General features: G+C 44.9%; 2 protein-coding genes across 2 annotated transcripts; one reads left to right on the forward strand and one right to left on the reverse strand.

The window, feature by feature from the left end:
• The first annotated feature begins 11312 nt into the window (after nucleotides 1-11312).
• On the forward strand, nucleotides 11313-13349 carry LOC311504183 (uncharacterized protein C10orf143). Its single transcript, XM_084567185.1, has 4 exons — nucleotides 11313-11569; nucleotides 11799-11891; nucleotides 12103-12165; nucleotides 12287-13349. The coding sequence occupies exons 1-4, from the start codon at nucleotides 11501-11503 to the stop codon at nucleotides 12314-12316; spliced, it is 255 nt and encodes an 84-aa protein (XP_084423311.1). The 5' UTR covers nucleotides 11313-11500; the 3' UTR covers nucleotides 12317-13349.
• A 123-nt stretch (nucleotides 13350-13472) lies between these two features.
• On the reverse strand, nucleotides 13473-17860 carry rpp30 (ribonuclease P/MRP 30 subunit). Its single transcript, XM_084567184.1, has 11 exons — nucleotides 17741-17860; nucleotides 17166-17224; nucleotides 16969-17091; nucleotides 16827-16898; nucleotides 16645-16734; nucleotides 15992-16108; nucleotides 15854-15883; nucleotides 15651-15688; nucleotides 15493-15572; nucleotides 13938-14009; nucleotides 13473-13853 (listed from the first exon to the last, which is right to left on the reverse strand). The coding sequence occupies exons 1-11, from the start codon at nucleotides 17820-17822 to the stop codon at nucleotides 13816-13818; spliced, it is 801 nt and encodes a 266-aa protein (XP_084423310.1). The 5' UTR covers nucleotides 17823-17860; the 3' UTR covers nucleotides 13473-13815.
• Nucleotides 17861-18678: the final 818 nt, after the last annotated feature.

Consider the following 18678-nt stretch of genomic DNA (forward strand, 5'->3'; position numbering starts at 1 on the left):
AGAAGATTAACTCCAACCACCAGGGGAGACACACACACTAACACACACTAACACACACACTAACACACACTAACACACACACTAACACACACACCAACACACACACTAACACACACTAATACACACACTAACACACACAAACAAAACACACTAACACACAAGTGTTGCACGATTTTTTAAAGTTGACTAATGTGTGATGAAAGTCGAGTCGACGTCGACTCGTCGATGACGTTCCAGTAGAAAGTAACGACCCACTGGGCTCCTCACCTGTCCTCTTGGAGGCGTCCATGTTGTTATTGTCACGTGATCATGGACTATTCGACGAGTCGGTTCAACCCTTAACACACACACACTAACACAAACTATAACACAGAGGTCCCGTTCAGTCCTTCATCAACACCTGGTCTCACCTGTCCATCTCTTAGTCCCTGTGTCTCCACCTGGTCTTAATCTAAATGTGTCTCCACATGCGTCCCCAGCCAGCACTTGAGATCTGATCTCAGTTTGTGTGTCTGTAAATCAGCAGCGCCATCATGTGGTCAGTAGAATATTGTAGCAGCTGCTGTCTCTAATGGATCTCTACCTACCGCTGGATCAGAACCATCAACAGCTGCTGGTTGACTTGGAGACATGATCCAGATGTTGGAACAAGATGGAAAGACTCTCACATGTTAACATCTGATTTATTTATGATGTTTCTGGGGGAAGGAAAAAAATGGAAAGAAGGAAGGAAGCTTCCATCCTCAGAGGAACCAGGTCACTGCTGAGAAACAAACATCTCTGATGAGAAAGAGAATAAAGACACTGGGAGTTATTGAGGACATGACTTTATTATTTCTACTAGTGGATGAATGAAGGAGTTAAACTCCTCTTCCTCAGATCAGCCCTGTTGAGTAGGTGGTCTTTAATGTGACCCAGGACTCATTGTGTGTTCACACTACCAAAGGAAGGAGGTCACATGTGTCCCAGACCACCTCCACATGTGGACTGACACCAGATCAGTGTTCACACCTGGACCTGTTTAACCTGGACTCTAGAGACCAGATTAGGATGGATGTCAATGTGAGGTCTGAACAGGCCTTCCATCTATAGGGCTTGACAGAATAATAGGAACGCTGTCTGTGGACCTTGTTCCATTGAATTGTTCCACTATAACATACCTGCCTGATGACTCGTCACAACCACGCCCTGTAAGACACCGGCCAACCAATCAGCAGCCTGAGTTCCTTGAACCTCCTCCCCACAGGAGAAGGTTCTTTAGGGGTTCTCCGGGACAGGAGGATGTTGTTGTGGACGTCCCTGGTGGCCTGTGAATGGAGGAGCTGCAGACAGTAAACTTCTCTGAGATTGAACCAGAAACAGTTTCACTTTGTTTAATGATGAAAAACGTGGAATTCCCCTTTAAGAGTTTTCCCTACAGGACAGAAAACGGCTTCAATCACACTCTGGTCATCTGTGTGGTGACTGATGATTGGATCGGTTCTGATCTATCAGAGGACTCAGAGTTTAGAGGATGAGAGCGCCCTGAAGCATTCTGGGAAATATCTTCTATTCCCTCTAATGTTGACTCTGATCAGTGTGTGAACTTCCTGTCTCTGGTGAAACCAGTTTGACATCCAAAGTGCCAGTCTGTCAGTGATCTGCAGTTTAATGAGTCAGACTGTGAACCACAGTTAGTGAAGTTATTATCGCTGCTTCTGTTTTCAATGGATCAGTAACAACTACACTCTGAGGCACTGTCTGGATAAGTTGGTTTCAAACTGATGACAGGATGTAGCTCAGTTATTCTGGGGAAGTTCCTCGTGGTTGGACATTCAGGAATCAAGGTAAACTGAAACCTGACTCTCTGTTCTAGTCGACGTTGAGACCTCCTGACCAGCAGAGACCACTTCACGGTTGTCCTTTTCCCCCCTTTCATAATTCTGTGTCTTGGCTGTCAGAGACATGTAGTTTGGTCTCTTGTGCTTCAGATGGACAGAGATTCCCATCAGTTCCAGCGATAGGAATCCTCCTATAGTATGCCAGTAAACCAAAGGTCCAGCCTTCCACAACTTGGTCCCTGTGATGTGATGGTCCATCACCTGTCCCCATCTCATCCATGCTGCCTCCTCTGTCTGAACTTGTCAGACTTTAAATCTGCCGGTTCGTCCTAAAGGTCGACAGCAGCTGAGCTACTAATGACGGGATAAAAAGCACATTACACCTGTGTGTGTGTCATTAGCAGCGCTCTACAAAAACATTAACGAGGGGATAAAAGAGAAAAATTAAAGTTTTAATGTGAGGTGGTCACCCTGCAGCTCTTGTGTGTGTGTGTGTGTGTGTGTGTGTGTGTGTCTTCGTGTAGATGTGTGGACCAGAGCACTGTGAGGACATTCCAACAGTTTTAGGGATAATACTTGGCTTTAGGGTAAGGGTGCCATTAGGGTGTATGTGTGTGTGTGTGTGTGTGTGTGTGTGTCTGCGGGGGGGGGGGGGGGGGGGGGGTTATGTCAATGGAGGGTCCTCACAACAATAAAAAGTGTGTGTGTGTCTGGAGGCAGGTCAGTTAGTCTCGTTAATGACCCTCCCACCTTAACGAGCTGATAACGAGCCCATTAAGACAGAGACGGTCATATTTAATGTTTAACTCTGAGAGGAATGTGGATCAGAACCAAGTCTTAAAACCAGAGTACCTGACAGATACAGTCGTCATGACAGCAGAACAAATACAGGACATTTATTAATGGATGGATATTACAGCAAACAAGAAAACACAGCAAATACAGAAACACTGAAACCAGCTGGGACGCGTTTCTGGACACGTTCTACTGTGTTCTTCATCCAACAAATAAAAGAGGTTAATCTGCCACAAATCAAATGATACGGAGTAAACGTGGAGTAACCCTAACCCTTCTGGAGGTCAGAGTGGATGATGGGGCGTTCAGGGCCTTCTCCAAAAAAGATTAGAGTATTATTATTATTATTATTATTATTATATAATAATTTAGTCTGGTCACTTAAATGTTATAACTCTATGTGTGAATGGAAAATAAACCACATATAACAATCAAATAGAATCTAGTTAGAGAAATAAGAATGAAATATTATGAATGATGAATCAAACAGAAGTGAAACTGAATCTAATCTAATCTATATAATAAATGTGAGCGCAGGCGAGAGGAAGTTTCCTGTTTTATCTTCAGATTTAGAGAAAACCTTCTGATCGCTCCAATCAAACCTGCTGCACATGAAAGAAGAACTGATGCATAAAAGATAAAAGGAGGAGTGGAGGTGTGTTGTCACTACAGGACCACCTCCACCCAAGCTCCCGTCATAGAGATGAAGGAGGAGGAGGAGGAGGAGGAGGAAGACACAGCTCAGGTCATAATGAGACTACAGCAGGATCAATAACAAAGTTCACTTCCTTGATATTTAACTAGTTCTGGTCCCGTTCTGCCTGGGGAAACCAGAACCCAGTTCATATGAGACAGAAACACTGATCCTCACATCTGGATAAATAATATAAATGACAAATACATGAAGGAAAATATGACGTATCATACACACATTCTCCTCAGGCCTGGTTCAGGTTGGGTTCTTTTGATTCTGCTTCTGGCTGTGATTCTAGTCCTGGTCCTGGTCCTGGGTCTGGTTCTGGTTTGGTTCCAGTCCTGTGTTCAGGCGTCATGTGACTGTTTAACAAGGTCCAAGTGTGTGAGATGAACAGGAAACATAAATATTATTACGACACCGCATTTCAAATTATTATTCCAACAATATTTTTCTCTGATTTTCCTAAATAGTCAATGACAGTCTGCATAATCAAGTCATCAGCTGCTAGAGCATAACTTGAATGTTACTGAACAAACCTCCCAATGATAATAGTGTTTTTTTCAAAAATAAAAAGCTTAAAATGCGCTGTTCCAAATTATTACACACAACAGGTTTCAAAACATTTTATAGGTTGTAAAGAACTGAAATTTGAAGCATTACGTCATATTTACTGAAATCAAAAGCTTTTTCAATCAAAAACATCTTAACAGGTCAAGTTACATTTGAACACAGGACCTTATTTGATAACAGCTTCACAGTTCTTCCATTGAACCTGTGAGTTTTGGAGAGTTTCTGCTTGGATTTCTTTGCAGGATGTCAGAACAGCCTCCCAGAGCTGAGGTTTGGATGTGAGCTGCCTCCCACCCTCATGGATCTTTAGCTTGATGATGCTCCAAAGGTTCTCAGTAGGGTTGAGGTCAGGGGAGGATGGAGGCCACACCATGAGGTTCTCTCCTTTTATGCCCCCAGCAGCCAATGATGCAGAGGTATTCCTTATAGCATGAGATGGAGCATCGTCATGCATGAAGATGATTTTGTTACAGAAAGCACGGTTCTTCTTTTTTCTTTTAGTACCATGGAAGAAAGTGGTCAGTCAGAAACAAACAGATTTTTCAGAGGTCATTTTCACACCTTCAGGGACCTAAAGAGGCCGACCAGCTCTCTCCCCATGATTCCGGCCCAATACATGACCCCACCACCTCCTTGCTGATGTCTCAGCCTTGTTGGGACATGTCCGTCCACCAACCATCCACTGCTCCGTCCATCTGCTCCATCCAGGGCTGCACGGCACTCTTCATGTATGTCTGGGCCCACTGCTGATGTTTCTAGTGAGCATTGGTTAGAGGTGGCTGAATAGAAGGCTTATGTATAACTGTAAGCCTCTGGAGGATCCTACACCTTGATGTTCACATGACTCCAGAGGCACCAGCAGCTTCAAATACCTGTTTGCTGCTTTGTAATGGCTGCTCTCTTAATCTGATGTGTTTGTCTCTCAGAAACCTTCCTCATTGTGCCTTCATCTGCACGAACCCGTGTGTGATCTGAATCAGACACTAATCTCTGATCAGTACGATGATCCCGCTTAAGTTTTCATGACATATCTAAAGTTTTCATACCTTGACTGAGGCGTTCAACTATTTCACACTTTTCAGCAGCAGAGATGCTTTTTCTTTCCCATACTGCTTGAAAACAGTGGTTTGCTTATATCTGTGAAGGTTCTCAGTCATCCAGGTCATGGTTTATCCAAAAAAGGTTCAAAAAAGACAACTGGACTTGTAGAGTCTCTATAAGTCCAGTTGCTTAATAATTAGTGGTCTGCTTAATAATGTGGAGCGTCCTTCTTCAGGAGTTTGTCCTTTATGTATTTGTACATTTTGTGTTTAAGCTGCTGCACCGTAGGTACTTTGAGGAAAGAAATTTCAATCCTGTTATGTGTTGCACATGTCAGAACTGACAATAAAGCTGACTTTGACTTTGACTTTGACTTTGACTTTGACTTTATTTGGGCTGACCTGGCAAACTGATGATCACAGGTGTCTGAGATTGATTTCAGTGATTCAAAGAGTCTGGAGACATAAAACCATCCATGAGTTTAACTGACAAACAAAAAAATGAATCTTTATAACATTTAAATACAATTTGCATAATAGTTTGGAACGCGGTGTTTTACAGCCTTCCTCCTCACACACACTGTTATTAAACACTTCTTCTTCTTCTTCTTCTTCTTCTTCTTCTTCTTCTTCTTCTTCTTCTTCTTCTTCTTCTCTCATTAAGACGGCGCTCTGAGCCTTGCTGGTGACCTCTTCAGGTTTTATTGATGGTATGCTGGTGCTGGTCTGGTCTGTGGGGGCGTGGTGTCGTATTGTGTGAATCTATTATCGGAGCCGAGCTCTGATTAGAGAAATAAAGAGTGGAGGAAGCTTCCAGTTCATTTATGATGCGCTGACCTCTGACCTCTGTGGTCCAGGTAGCGCCGCTCACCTGCAGCGGTCGATGTGACTCGTTTAGTTGATGCAGATTGTTCAGCGAGTGTGTTCTCATTAAGACTCCACCTCTGACCTCCACACTTGGCTTGTTTACGTTCATTCGTTCACCGCGACTCAAACAAGCAGCTCAGAGTTTTAATCAACAGTTTCAGGACAGGATGTAACGTCAGGACAGTTTCATGTGTCCATGTCCTCTGAGAGTTAGTCAATCAGCTGATCCAGAGACGTCCTGTCCGGTCTCTGACACGCTGATTTAAGTTTAAACTAAAGTTCAGGTTCACAGCTCATGACGAACATCTCACTTCCTCCATCAGCCTCAGATTGTCTCAGAGGGTCTCAGAGTGTCTCATAGTGTCTCAGTGTGTCTCATAGTGTCTTAGTGTGTCTCAGAGTGTCTCAGTCTGTCTCAGAGTGTCTCACAGTGTTTCAGTGTGTCTCAGATTGTCTCATAGTGTCTCAGAGTGCCTCAGATTGTCTCAGTGTGTCTCATAGTGTCTCAGAGGGTCTCAGTGTGTCTCATAGTGTCTCAGTGTGTCTCATAGTGTCTTAGTGTGTCTCAGAGTGTCTCAGTCTGTCTCAGAGTGTCTCACAGTGTCTCAGTCTGTCTCTGAGTGTCTCAGAGTGTCTCATAGTGTCTTAGTGTGTCTCAGAGTGTCTCAGTGTGTCTCAGTGTCTCACAGTGTCTCAGTCTGTCTCTGAGTGTCTCTGAGTGTCTCAGTGTCTCACAGTGTCTCAGTCTGTCTCTGAGTGTCTCTGAATGTCTCAGTCTGTCTCTGAGTGTCTCAGAGTGTCTCATAGTGTCTTAGTGTGTCTCAGAGTGTTTCAGTGTGTCTCAGAGTGTCTCAGTGTGTCTCAGAGTGTCCCAGTGTGTCTCAGAGTGTCTCACAGTGTCTCAGTCTGTCTCTGAGTGTCTCAGAGTGTCTCATAGTGTCTCTGAGTGTCTCTGAGTGTCTCAGTGTGTCTCTGAGTGTCTCTGAGTGTCTCAATGTGTCTCAGAGTGTCAGTGTCTCAGATTGTCTCTGGATGTTCCAGCAGTGGTCCCTGTGCTCCAGTGTGTGTTCAAAGATTAAAAGTCTCTGGATCAGTTCCAGTCTGGACTCTGTCCCTCTGTCCCTCTGTCCCTTTGTTCTCTGTCTGATCCCATCCCTCAGCGCTCAGCTCTTCCAGGCCTCTCCAGGACCCTCCAGGACCCTCTGATGTCTTTTCAATGTGGACCAGCAGCCAGAGGGACGCCATGAGATGGAGTCACCGTGGCAACAGATTTACATGGAGAAATCCCCTGGTGGGACGTCCCAGGACGACATCACATGACCCAGAGGAAGAGAGAGAGGGTTGTCAAACACCTTCTTCTTCTTCTTCTTCGTCTTCTTCTTCTGCTTCTTCTTCTTCTTCTTCTCTTTTTATGTGAGCAGATCTGTGCTGCAGTGTTGTGTTTATTTCTGAGGTCACAGCTCCACCAACAGGACGAGGACGGAACTACAGGACGTCTCTTACTCAGGACGAGGACGGAACTACAGGACGTCTCTTCTTACTCTTTAAAGTGTTTTTCTGCTTGACTTTGATGTGAACTCTGTATTGATCTGAGTGTGTGTGTGTGGGGGGGGGGGGGGGTACTATATTTGTGAGGACATTTCCATGATTCATTCTAAATAAAATCTCTTTTAACTGTCAGACTGTTTGAGGGAAGGGGGGCATCTGACCTCTGACCTCTGGTTGAGTAATCAATCACACCATTCAGAGCTGTCAATCAAAGTATGTGTACCTTCACTTGAACTCACCTGTCTGATCTCAGGCCTCGTCTGATTGGATGAACGAGAACAGGTGACAGGTGTCAGTCACAGAGAGACCTTAGAGTCCTCCTAGAACCACATCAGAACCAGTAAGGTTCTCTCCTCCCTGTGGTTCCTAGAGGTTCTCCTGTAGAACAAGAGGTAGAGCCTTCAGCTTCTGGTTCTGGTTCTGGTTATAATTCAGGCTCAGGCTCTGGTTCTGGGTTTATTTTCAGGTTCTGGGTTAAGTTCTGGTTCAGGCTCAGGTTCTGGTTCTGGTTCTGGTTTCTTCCTGTTAAAAGTTAGTTTGTCTTTGTTCTGCTCTGCCAGTTTCAGGCTCTGGTTCTGGAGAGAATTAGTTTTGTTATTGAGAAATACAACTGAATTAAAATGAATGAAGATGAAGATGAAGATGAAGATGAAGATGATGGTTAAAGTGGAGCTGAGAGTCAGTGAATGAACGCATGAATTCCTGATGGAAACATGATGTGAGGCTGAGAGAGACTCTGATCCTCAGAGAAAAAGATTTCACGCTCAGGATCCTTCAACATGAGGATGAAACAAGACAGAGGGAGGAGGAGGGAGGAGGGAGGGAGGAGGAGGGAGGATGGAGGGAGGATGGAGGGAGGAGGGAGGGAGGACAGTGGGACGATGGAGGGAGGATGGAGGGAGGAGGAGGGAGGATGGAGGGAGGAGGGAGGGAGGAGGGAGGGAGGATGGAGGGAGGAGGGAGGGAGGACAGTGGGACGATGGAGGGAGGAGGGAGGGAGGAGGAGGGAGGATGGAGGGAGGATGGAGGGAGGAGGGAGGGAGGACAGTGGGACGATGGAGGGAGGATGGAGGGAGGAGGGAGGGAGGAGGAGGGAGGATGGAGGGAGGATGGAGGGAGGAGGGAGGGAGGACAGTGGGACGATGGAGGGAGGATGGAGGGAGGATGGAGGGAGGATGGAGGGAGGACAGTGGGAGGATGGAGGGAGGATGGAGGGAGGATGGGGCAGTGGGAGGATGGAGGGAGGGAGGTGGAGGTGTGGAGGACCTGAGAGACCAGAGCAGCATCTAAAACAACGTTTATCACTTCACTGACCTTCACTCACTTCTCTCGTTCTTTCTTCTTGTTCTTTCGCTTCGTTTGGTCAAACAGCTTCCACTCGTTTAACTCAATCTCAGGAGAGTCCACCATCGCTCCATCCATCCATCCATCCGTCTTCTCCACCATCGCTCCATCCATCCATCCGTCTTCTCCCCCATCGCTCCATCCATCCATCCATCCGTCTTCTCCACCATCGCTCCATCCATCCATCCATCCGTCTTCTCCACCATCCATCCATCCATCCGTCTTCTCCCCATCGCTCCATCCATCCATCCATCCGTCTTCTCCCCCATCGCTCCATCCATCCATCCATCCGTCTTCTCCACCATCCATCCATCCATCCATCCATCCGTCTTCTCCACCATCGCTCCATCCATCCATCCATCCGTCTTCTCCACCATCGCTCCATCCATCCATCCATCCGTCTTCTCCACCATCGCTCCATCCATCCATCCGTCTTCTCCCCCATCGCTCCATCCATCCGTCTTCTCCCCATCGCTCCATCCATCCATCCGTCTTCTCCCCCATCCATCCATCCATCCGTCTTCTCCACCATCGCTCCATCCATCCATCCGTCTTCTCCCCCATCCATCCATCCATCCGTCTTCTCCCCCATCGCTCCATCCATCCGTCTTCTCCACCATCGCTCCATCCATCCATCCATCCGTCTTCTCCACCATCGCTCCATCCATCCATCCATCCGTCTTCTCCACCATCGCTCCATCCATCCATCCGTCTTCTCCCCCATCGCTCCATCCATCCATCCATCCGTCTTCTCCACCATCGCTCCATCCATCCATCCGTCTTCTCCACCATCCACCTCTCCATCCATCCATCATCCCTCCATATTGTATGTGGGACAAATAAACGATGTCTAGTGTCTTAACTCTTTGTCCATGACGATCCTGGTCACTGATCAGGTCTGGAGACACTGAGGCCCCGGGGCCAATCAGAGCTGAAGGGCCCCAGGACTAGAACCTAGAATCCTGGAGACACTGATCAATCATTATTGATGATACTGAATATAATATAATTAATTATATAATATAATTTATTATATAATATAATTTAAATCTTTGTATTTGTCCTCCACAGATCAGACAGAGCATCTTTTAACCGGACACCTCCTCTTTCTTTAGCGCTCTGCTGCCCCCTGCTGATCACCAACAGCAAGTGCAGCATGGGAAGACACCAAATCTCGCGAGACCTCTGGCTCGTCCTGATTGGTCCGCTCCGCTATGAGGTCACAGCATTTGAAACGGACGCAGGCGTGAAAAAAAGAACAACGTTAGGCGTCAACGAGACAGAAGTCAGACTTCCGGTGAAGGCGAATGGTTTCAAATTAAAAGTCTTTTCTTTTTCTTGAAGTTAATGAAATCGATCAGATGAGTAAAATTAAATAAAGTTTGTGTAACATTAAGATAAAAGATATTCATCTTAATGTGAAGAGTGTTATTAATATCAAGCTGCTAATTACAATTAAAACCTCCTGGAGGTTCGTTTAAATAGTTTACTTCAATAATTAATATCATATATTTAACATGAGGAGTAACAGATACTAGTGATCTTTGTATTTATATTCATTAATCAGATATTTAAAGGCAGTAAAGAAAGAGGAAGACTACTGCTTTTATCAGTGTGCGTCCACTGTCTCCTGGATCACTGAGGACACAGTTCATTCATTCAGGTCATGTCCTGTCTGATGTGGTGGTGAGTGGTGTGGGAGCCCCACAGAGCACTGCTCTTTCTCCTGTTCACCTTATACACCACTGACTTCCAGCACAACTCAGAGTCATGTCACATACAGAAATGTTCTGATGACTCTGCAGTTGTAGGGTGTATAAGCGGTGGACGGGACGAGGAGGAGAATAAAAGGTTGGTGGACAGATTTGTGGGGTGGGCTGGAAGGAATCAGCTGCTGCTTAACGTGGACAAGACCAAAGAGATGGTGATGGACTTCAGGAGGAAGGGAACAGCTCATCTGCCCCTCAGCATCCTGGGTAGGGATGTGGAGATGGTGGAGGATTACAAATACCTGGGAGTGACCATGGATAACAGACTGAAGTGGAGGACCAACAGTACAGCTGTGTACAAGAAGGGCTGCAGCAGACTCTATTTCCTGAGGAAACTGAGCTCCTTCAATGTGTGCAGCAAGATGCTGCAGATCTTCAAGCAGTCTGTTGAGGCCAGCAGCCTTTTCTCTGCTGTGGTCTGCTGGAGGAACAGCATCACAGCCAGAGACACCAACAGACTGAACTAACTGATCAGGAAGGCTGGCTCTGTCATTGGCTGCAGACAGGAAACATTAGAATCAGTGGTGGAGAAGAGGACTCTGAACAAACTGTTATCAATCATAACCCCCCCCCCCCCCCCCTCCACCAGATAAGAGACAGACAACGGAGCAACTTCTCCAGAAGGCTCAGACAACTTTGTTTGTAATATTCACTTATTTTATGTTTCATTCATTCATTCATCTTATTCCTGTTAAGGGTCGCGGGCACTTATTTTATAATTCTTATAAAACTGTGTATACATATAGATTTTTGTTTTGTTCTATCTATCGAGCTTCTATCTTATTGTGAAGGACCACATCCGTCTCATACCGGAAGTGTTGCTCTGGTTGCTGTACACTTGAAGTTGCCGGTCAACAGAAGGTCGGCCGACAACAACAACAGGAGCAGCAGCAGAAAGTTGTCAGAAAGTTAAACATCAGCTCCAGTTTGATTCCGTCAGAGCGGGAAACTGACACGAGCTAACGAGCTAACGAGCTAACGAGCTAGCTCCCAGGCTAACCCCAGTGAAGTGTGGCGCTAGCTGCTAGCCGTTAGCTGTTAGCTGTTAGCATGCAGTGTGCTAACGTGCTGAAGAAGAGGAGCTTGGAGGCTGAGGGGGGGGCGTGGAGCTGCAGACCGGTGAGACACCTGATGGAGGGGGGGGGGGGGGGGCACCTGTAGTTACTTTATTTCTTTTATTATTCTATTTTATTTCTTCATTCTATTTTATTCTGAAGGTGACGTCATATATGAACTGGTCCCTCATCAGCTGTTTGTTCACTTTCACAATAAGAGTCTCTTTGATCTGGGTCAGAGTTCTGCTCGAGGTGATGAAGGTGATGATGATGATGATGTTGGTTGATTTCAGAAGCGGATATGTTTGGAGGCGGAGCTTCCATCTGCCGACTGTCCAATGGAAACGTCCCACAGCTGGCTCGTGACCAATCATCAGCAGCAACAGGTGAGTTCAGGTTGCCATGACAACAGGCCGTAGTCCATCAGCATGCTGATACCTGTGGTTAATGATCACAGCTCAGACACACCTGTTCACTGCTTCATGGTGTAATGGAGGTGAGCTCAGGGTTCAGGTCAGATCAGCTGGTCAGATCAGATCTCCTGTCATGTGATGCTGCTGTTGCCGTGGTAACGTGTTACCTTGTGCCTTGGTGCAGGTCGGGGCGGTCCGGCCCAGGCCGCCTCCTCTCTGCTGCCCCAGGTGTCTGGGAGGAGAACCGGTAAGGCTTTAGCGCACTTAGCAACTTTAGCTTTAGCATCTGCACATTTAGCTTTAGCTTCTTTAGCATTAGCATCTTTAGCTTCTTTTTCTGACTAAATAATGTTGTCATCTGATTTCAGGGTCACATCAACCACATCATGGGCCACTGAGCCAATGAACAACACTCCTAGAGGAGGAAGAGGAGGAGGAAGAGGAGGAGGAAGAGGAGGAGGAGTCGCCCTGAAAACATCAGAAACCTTCCAGCTGACCACAGAGCCTCAGCTGTCCAATCACATTTTTGCTGAATGATGTCACCGCGGCCACGCCCACTGAACGGACCAATCAGGTTCTTTAATCCCCCAGGGGAAGCTTCAGTGAATTTTGGTCCAGCCTACTGAATGATGTGTTCAAGGACATCCAGACATCTGAGACTCCAGAGTCCTGTCACTTTAACTAATCTGATGATCACCTGTCAATCACATCTCAGTGTGTCCCTGAACACAACACCAGTAAAGAGTAGAGTTAAAATACTGATGTAATGTTCCTTTAATGATAAGCCCCTCCCATCCTCCTCCTCCTTCCTGACTTCTGGTGACACACATTTGTCAGAGGGACATTGAAGGCATCATTTTAAAGGGCGTGTGTAGTTTTAGATCAGCTAGCGTTCGCTAATCAATAATAATTAGTGTGATTAGTTCTTTGACCTCAGATCTCCACACTCCTGTGACAGTGAAGGGCTTTTACACAGTTTTACATCTGTGATCAACATGTTCTCAGGATAGCTAGTTAGCTTAGCATCTGACCTGTTAGCTTAGCATCTGACGGGCACCTGGTATTGATCAGTGATTGATGAAAACAGAGATCAGCTGCTCTAAAGAGACAGAAACAAAGTGAAACCTCCTTCAGTCTCTTCATTCGACACATTTCCGTCGTATTTGACGTAAAATCTAAAGATTGTTTGTGATGCGTTCATGTGTAATCAGATGTTTTAAAGGGAATGAATGTGTCTACGTGATTAACGAGGCGTTAAATTAAAACTGATAATGATTCTTCCAGTTCAGAGATTTCTATTTTTATGAGGCAGATTTTTATCTTTTCTACTTTGAACCTGACTGAATGTAAAGCAGCTGATGGCTGAACAATCAGAGAGCAGCATTTGTACCACAGCATGATTTCAAAATAAAATACTTGACTGAAAAGTGACTGTGTCTGTTTTCTGCTGAAAATGAAACACAAGGGGCGGAGCCAATCAGTCGGACACGTTCTACTTCCTGTTCTGAGCCTGCTGTGTTCACTGTGGTAAATTATATTTAATCTTATAGATATATTTAATCTCCAACGTTTCCAGCTGAATCGAGGAAACAAACGAGAAACATCTGATCATTTCTGTTTTATTAGGTTTCATCTGAACCTGTCCACAGCTGCAGGTTGTTCACTTTATTCTGTCACATGTCACATTATAGTTTTATTATCATCGTGTCCTCTGGGGTCATCGTGACCTTTGACCTCCAATGTGAACCTGAAGAAAAACTCAACAATCAATAAATGTAACAGGAAACAAACAGGAAGTGATTCTTCAAAGGATTTATTTAGAAACGGAAGCAGAAATAAATGAAGCAGAAGAAGAAATCAAAGTTGGCCCCGCCCTCTTCGGCTGTCAATCACTCAGTCAGGTGGGTTTTGCCTTCTTGGCTGCAGGAGCTTCACCTGCTCAGGTAAACAGACAGGTTGAGTTACCTGTGGACCTCCTTCATCACTGACTGAAGATCAGTAACTAACACAGTGACTCACCGTCAGAGTCCTGCAGCGCCTCCTGCTGGAGTCTGGTGGTGTAGATGATGCCGCTGGCCGTCTTCCTGGTTTCTGTCGACAGACACGGTTTAAATAATCTGGACCAGGATCAGGGTTTAACAATGAAATGTTCCTTCAGTGTTTACATCTGATGCTTTATTCTCACACAGTCACTGTTGTTATAGTTACATGTGTTGTTGTTGTTGTGGTTGTTTACCTGCGTGCTGTTGTTATAGTTACATGTGTTGTTGTTGTTGTGGTTGTTTACCTGCGTGCTGTTGTTATAGTTACATGTGTTGTTGTTGTTGTGGTTGTTTACCTGCGTGCTGTTGTTATAGTTACATGTGTTGTTGTTGTTGTGGTTGTTTACCTGCGTGCTGTTGTTATAGTTACATGTGTTGTTGTTGTGGTTGTTTACCTGCGTGCTGTTGTTATAGTTACATGTGTTGTTGTTGTTGTGGTTGTTTACCTGCGTGCTGTTGTTATAGTTACATGTGTTGTTGTTGTGGTTGTTGTTTACCTGCGTGCTGTTGTTATAGTTACATGTGTTGTTGTTGTTGTGGTTGTTGTTTACCTGCGTGCTGTTGTTATAGTTACATGTGTTGTTGTTGTGGTTGTTTACCTGCGTGCTGTTGTTATAGTTACATGTGTTGTTGTTGTTGTGGTTGTTTACCTGCATGCTGTTGTTATAGTTACATGTGTTGTTGTTGTGGTTGTTTACCTGCGTGCTGTTGTTATAGTTACATGTGTTGTTGTTGTGGTTGTTTACCTGCGTGCTGTTGTTATAGTTACATGTGTTGTTGTTGTGGTTGTTTACCTGCGTTCTGTTGTTATAGTTACATGTGTTGTTGTTGTGGTTGTTTACCTGCGTGCTGTTGTTATAGTTACATGTGTTGTTGTTGTGGTTGTTTACCTGCGTGCTGTTGTTATAGTTACATGTGTTGTTGTTGTGGTTGTTGTTTACCTGCGTGCTGTTGTTATAGTTACATGTGTTGTTGTTGTTGTGGTTGTTTACCTGCGTGCTGCTGTTATAGTTACATGTGTTGTTGTTGTGGTTGTTTACCTGCGTGCTGTTGTTATAGTTACATGTGTTGTTGTTGTGGTTGTTTACCTGCGTGCTGTTGTTATAGTTACATGTGTTGTTGTTGTGGTTGTTTACCTGCGTGCTGTTGTTATAGTTACATGTGTTGTTGTTGTGGTTGTTTACCTGCGTGCTGTTGTTATAGTTACATGTGTTGTTGTTGTTGTGGTTGTTTACCTGCGTGCTGTTGTTATAGTTACATGTGTTGTTGTTGTGGTTGTTTACCTGCGTGCTGTTGTTATAGTTACATGTGTTGTTGTTGTGGTTGTTTACCTGCATGCTGTTGTTATAGTTACATGTGTTGTTGTTGTTGTGGTTGTTTACCTGCGTGCTGTTGTTATAGTTACATGTGTTGTTGTTGTTGTGGTTGTTTACCTGCGTGCTGTTGTTATAGTTACATGTGTTGTTGTTGTTGTGGTTGTTTACCTGCGTGCTGTTGTTATAGTTACATGTGTTGTTGTTGTGGTTGTTTACCTGCGTGTAGTAGAACAGCTCTGCATGTGGAGGAAACAGCTTCTTTAGATTCTCCGTCTGACAAACCGAACAACAAACCTCTGACCAAACAGATCAGGAACAAAACACACTCGGTACTCTATCGATCAGCTGTTCTGATCAGCTGTTAGTAAGGATACAGGTTGGTGACGTCATATGGTCCTCTGAGCTCCAGGGCCTGAAAATCAACACATCAGTTTATGAGTCAAAGATCAACGACTCACTGACTGACTCTCTGATTCACTGATTCACTAACTGACAAACTCACTGACTCACTGACTGACTCACTGACTCACTGACTGACTCACTGATTAATTAACTGATTAACTGACTGATTACTGACCTTCTCCGCGGCGCTGGACAGGATCACATTCTGAAAGACAAACAGACTGAGCTGAGGTTCAAGTTACACCCATGACATCACTGTGACATCACACGCAGTCAGCCAATCCCATGCCACCACCTCCCAGGACGTTTGTACCTTTCCTTTACAGCCTTCCATCAGAGAGACAGCGTTAGCGATGGTGTAGCGTCTCATGGTGGAGTCTCTGATGGCGGCGGAGTAGGACACCTCGAACACCACGCCTCGCTCTATGGCCTACACAACAATACACAACATTAATACACAACATTAATACACAACAACACCACGCCTCGCTCTATGGCCTACACAACAATACACAACAATACACAACAAAACACAACATTAATACACAACAACACCACGCCTCGCTCTATGGCCTACACAACAATACACAACAATACACAACATTAATACACAACATTAATACACAACAACACCACGCCTCGCTCTATGGCCTACACGACAACACACAACATTAATACACAACAATACACAACATTAATACACAACAACAACACAACAACACACAACAATACACAACAATACACAACATTAATACACAACAACAACACAACAACACACAACATTAATACACAACAACACACAACATTAATACACAACAACACACAACATTAATACACAACAACACACAACAACACCACGCCTCGCTCTATGGCCTACACAACAATACACAACATTAATACACAACATTAATACGCAACAACACCACAACAACACCACACCGCAGCCTTTGCGGTTGCTATGGTTACCCCGTTGATCGGCGCTCTCTTGAAGAAGAAGGGGAGTTTCTCCGTCACTGGGATACAGATGATGTCAATGTCGTACAACATGCAGGCAGCCTGAACACAAACAGGAGAGAGTCCAGCAGTCAGTGAATGCATCACGCTGCTGCTGATGAAGCTGTGACGTCCAGACAGTCAGTGAAGCTCACATGGAAGAGTTTCTCTGAGGTCGGCTGGACAGCCAGGAGGTCGAACCGTCGGTACTCTGCAGCGCTCGGCCTCTGGACACAAACATGAATAAATAAACACAAACAAACTGTCTCTAATGTCATGAATCCTAATCAGACTCACAAAGTGACCGGAGTCTGACGTCACCACCGTCAGTCTGTTCAGCACTCTGATTGGACGAGAGCGACCCTGCACCACGGGCAGCTGATCAACCAGCTCATTGATCGGCGTTGGAGTCGGGACGTCCTGTTAACAGACAGAGCGTTACTGGTGTGAATCAGACCCAGAGAACATCGCTGAGTCCCTGCAGGTGAACTCACCTGTTTCTTTTTAGCTGTGGGTTCGAACACGTAGTTGATGGCGACTGTGGAGAAACCAACTGCAGGAGGAAACAGAGACGTTTGAAAAACTGGGTCTTTAAATGAGACCCTGTATGATAAACCTGGCTTAGAATGACACATTTTTAATGGAGTCTGGTGTGAAATGTGTTGATCTATAATAAATCAGTAATATAAATTAAATGCTGCTCGTTTATGCTCCGGAATTATCCACAGACTCGTATTTGTTGTTTAAATGTCTTGAGTTGTTTTCTGTTTCTGTTGAATGTCTCAGAAATCATGCAAAACCTTAAATGCGAAGGTTTTTAAATGGAGTCTGGTACAGTTCGTTGGGGGAGTCTATTCATTAATATGGCTTAATTATTATTATATACTCTAATATTATTTTATAATTACAGTTATAATTATTATTATTATGTCACTAACACTTTAACAGAAACTCTCACTGACGATAAACTGTAGTAACTTTTAACAGCGGCGCTAGCAGAGTTAGCTCCCCGTCAGCAGCAGCAGAGGTCCGGCTATAAAAGTGGAGTTTTAAGGCGGAGGAGACTCACGGTGAGCGGCCGTCTCTATGACCGTCTGCAGGCTGCTCTTATCAGCCGAGAACATCACGTTTAGATCCATGAACACAGACATGATGCTGCTGGTCCACGACACATGTGTGCAGTCGAAAGGCCTTCTGGGAACTGTGGTTCTTCCTGTTCTCAGCAGGAGGCTGCGCAGAAGCCTCAACGGCTCAACGCGATAATCTTTCTGTCCTGAGGGGGGCAGTAGCACCCGGAGTAGCAGCAACACTACCACAAATACACGAAGAAGAAGAAGCGGCAGCAGCAGAAGAAGAAGAAGAAGAAGAAGAAGAAGGTGAATAACACTTTCCACATGTTTATATTTGTTTTTATTAAATCACATGATCACCTCCGACCCGTAACCCGCGGATCACTTCAGACCAGACTCCATTCAAAATCTGTCAACTTTAAGCTTCCCCTGTTTAATGAGTCTGCGTTTAATGAGAGCAAAGTTCGTGTTTACACTTTAAATAGAACATCAGAACATCATGTTCTATTTAAAGAACCCTCCCTGCTGGTAGACACATAGATTCTTAAATAACCTTTAAATGTTCTGTAAAGATTATTTAAAGAACCTTTAAAATGACATATTTGTAACACTTTATGTTCCGGAGTTTCCTTCTGCTTTAAGTCTTGTGCTAAGCTAGGCTAACAGTTTCCTCATGTAGATTAGAATAGAATCTCTTTGTTGTCATTGTACAGGTGCCATGACATTAAGGTGACCTGGAGGTCCCCCTTAGGTCCCAAAATGTTAAAACAACGAGAGTAAAATATACAGAACTATAAGAACCCCATTCACACATAATTAGAAGTCACTATTATTGCACATCACTTTAAATTATTGCACATTTGCACATATTAAGTTATCAGAAGTTGCATGTAGGGCAGCACAGTGGTGTGGTGATTATCACTGATGCCTCCCAGCC

The sequence above is a fragment of the Chelon labrosus genome (assembly GCF_963514085.1).
Source record: "Chelon labrosus genome assembly, chromosome: 19".
Classification (NCBI taxonomy): domain Eukaryota; kingdom Metazoa; phylum Chordata; class Actinopteri; order Mugiliformes; family Mugilidae; genus Chelon; species Chelon labrosus.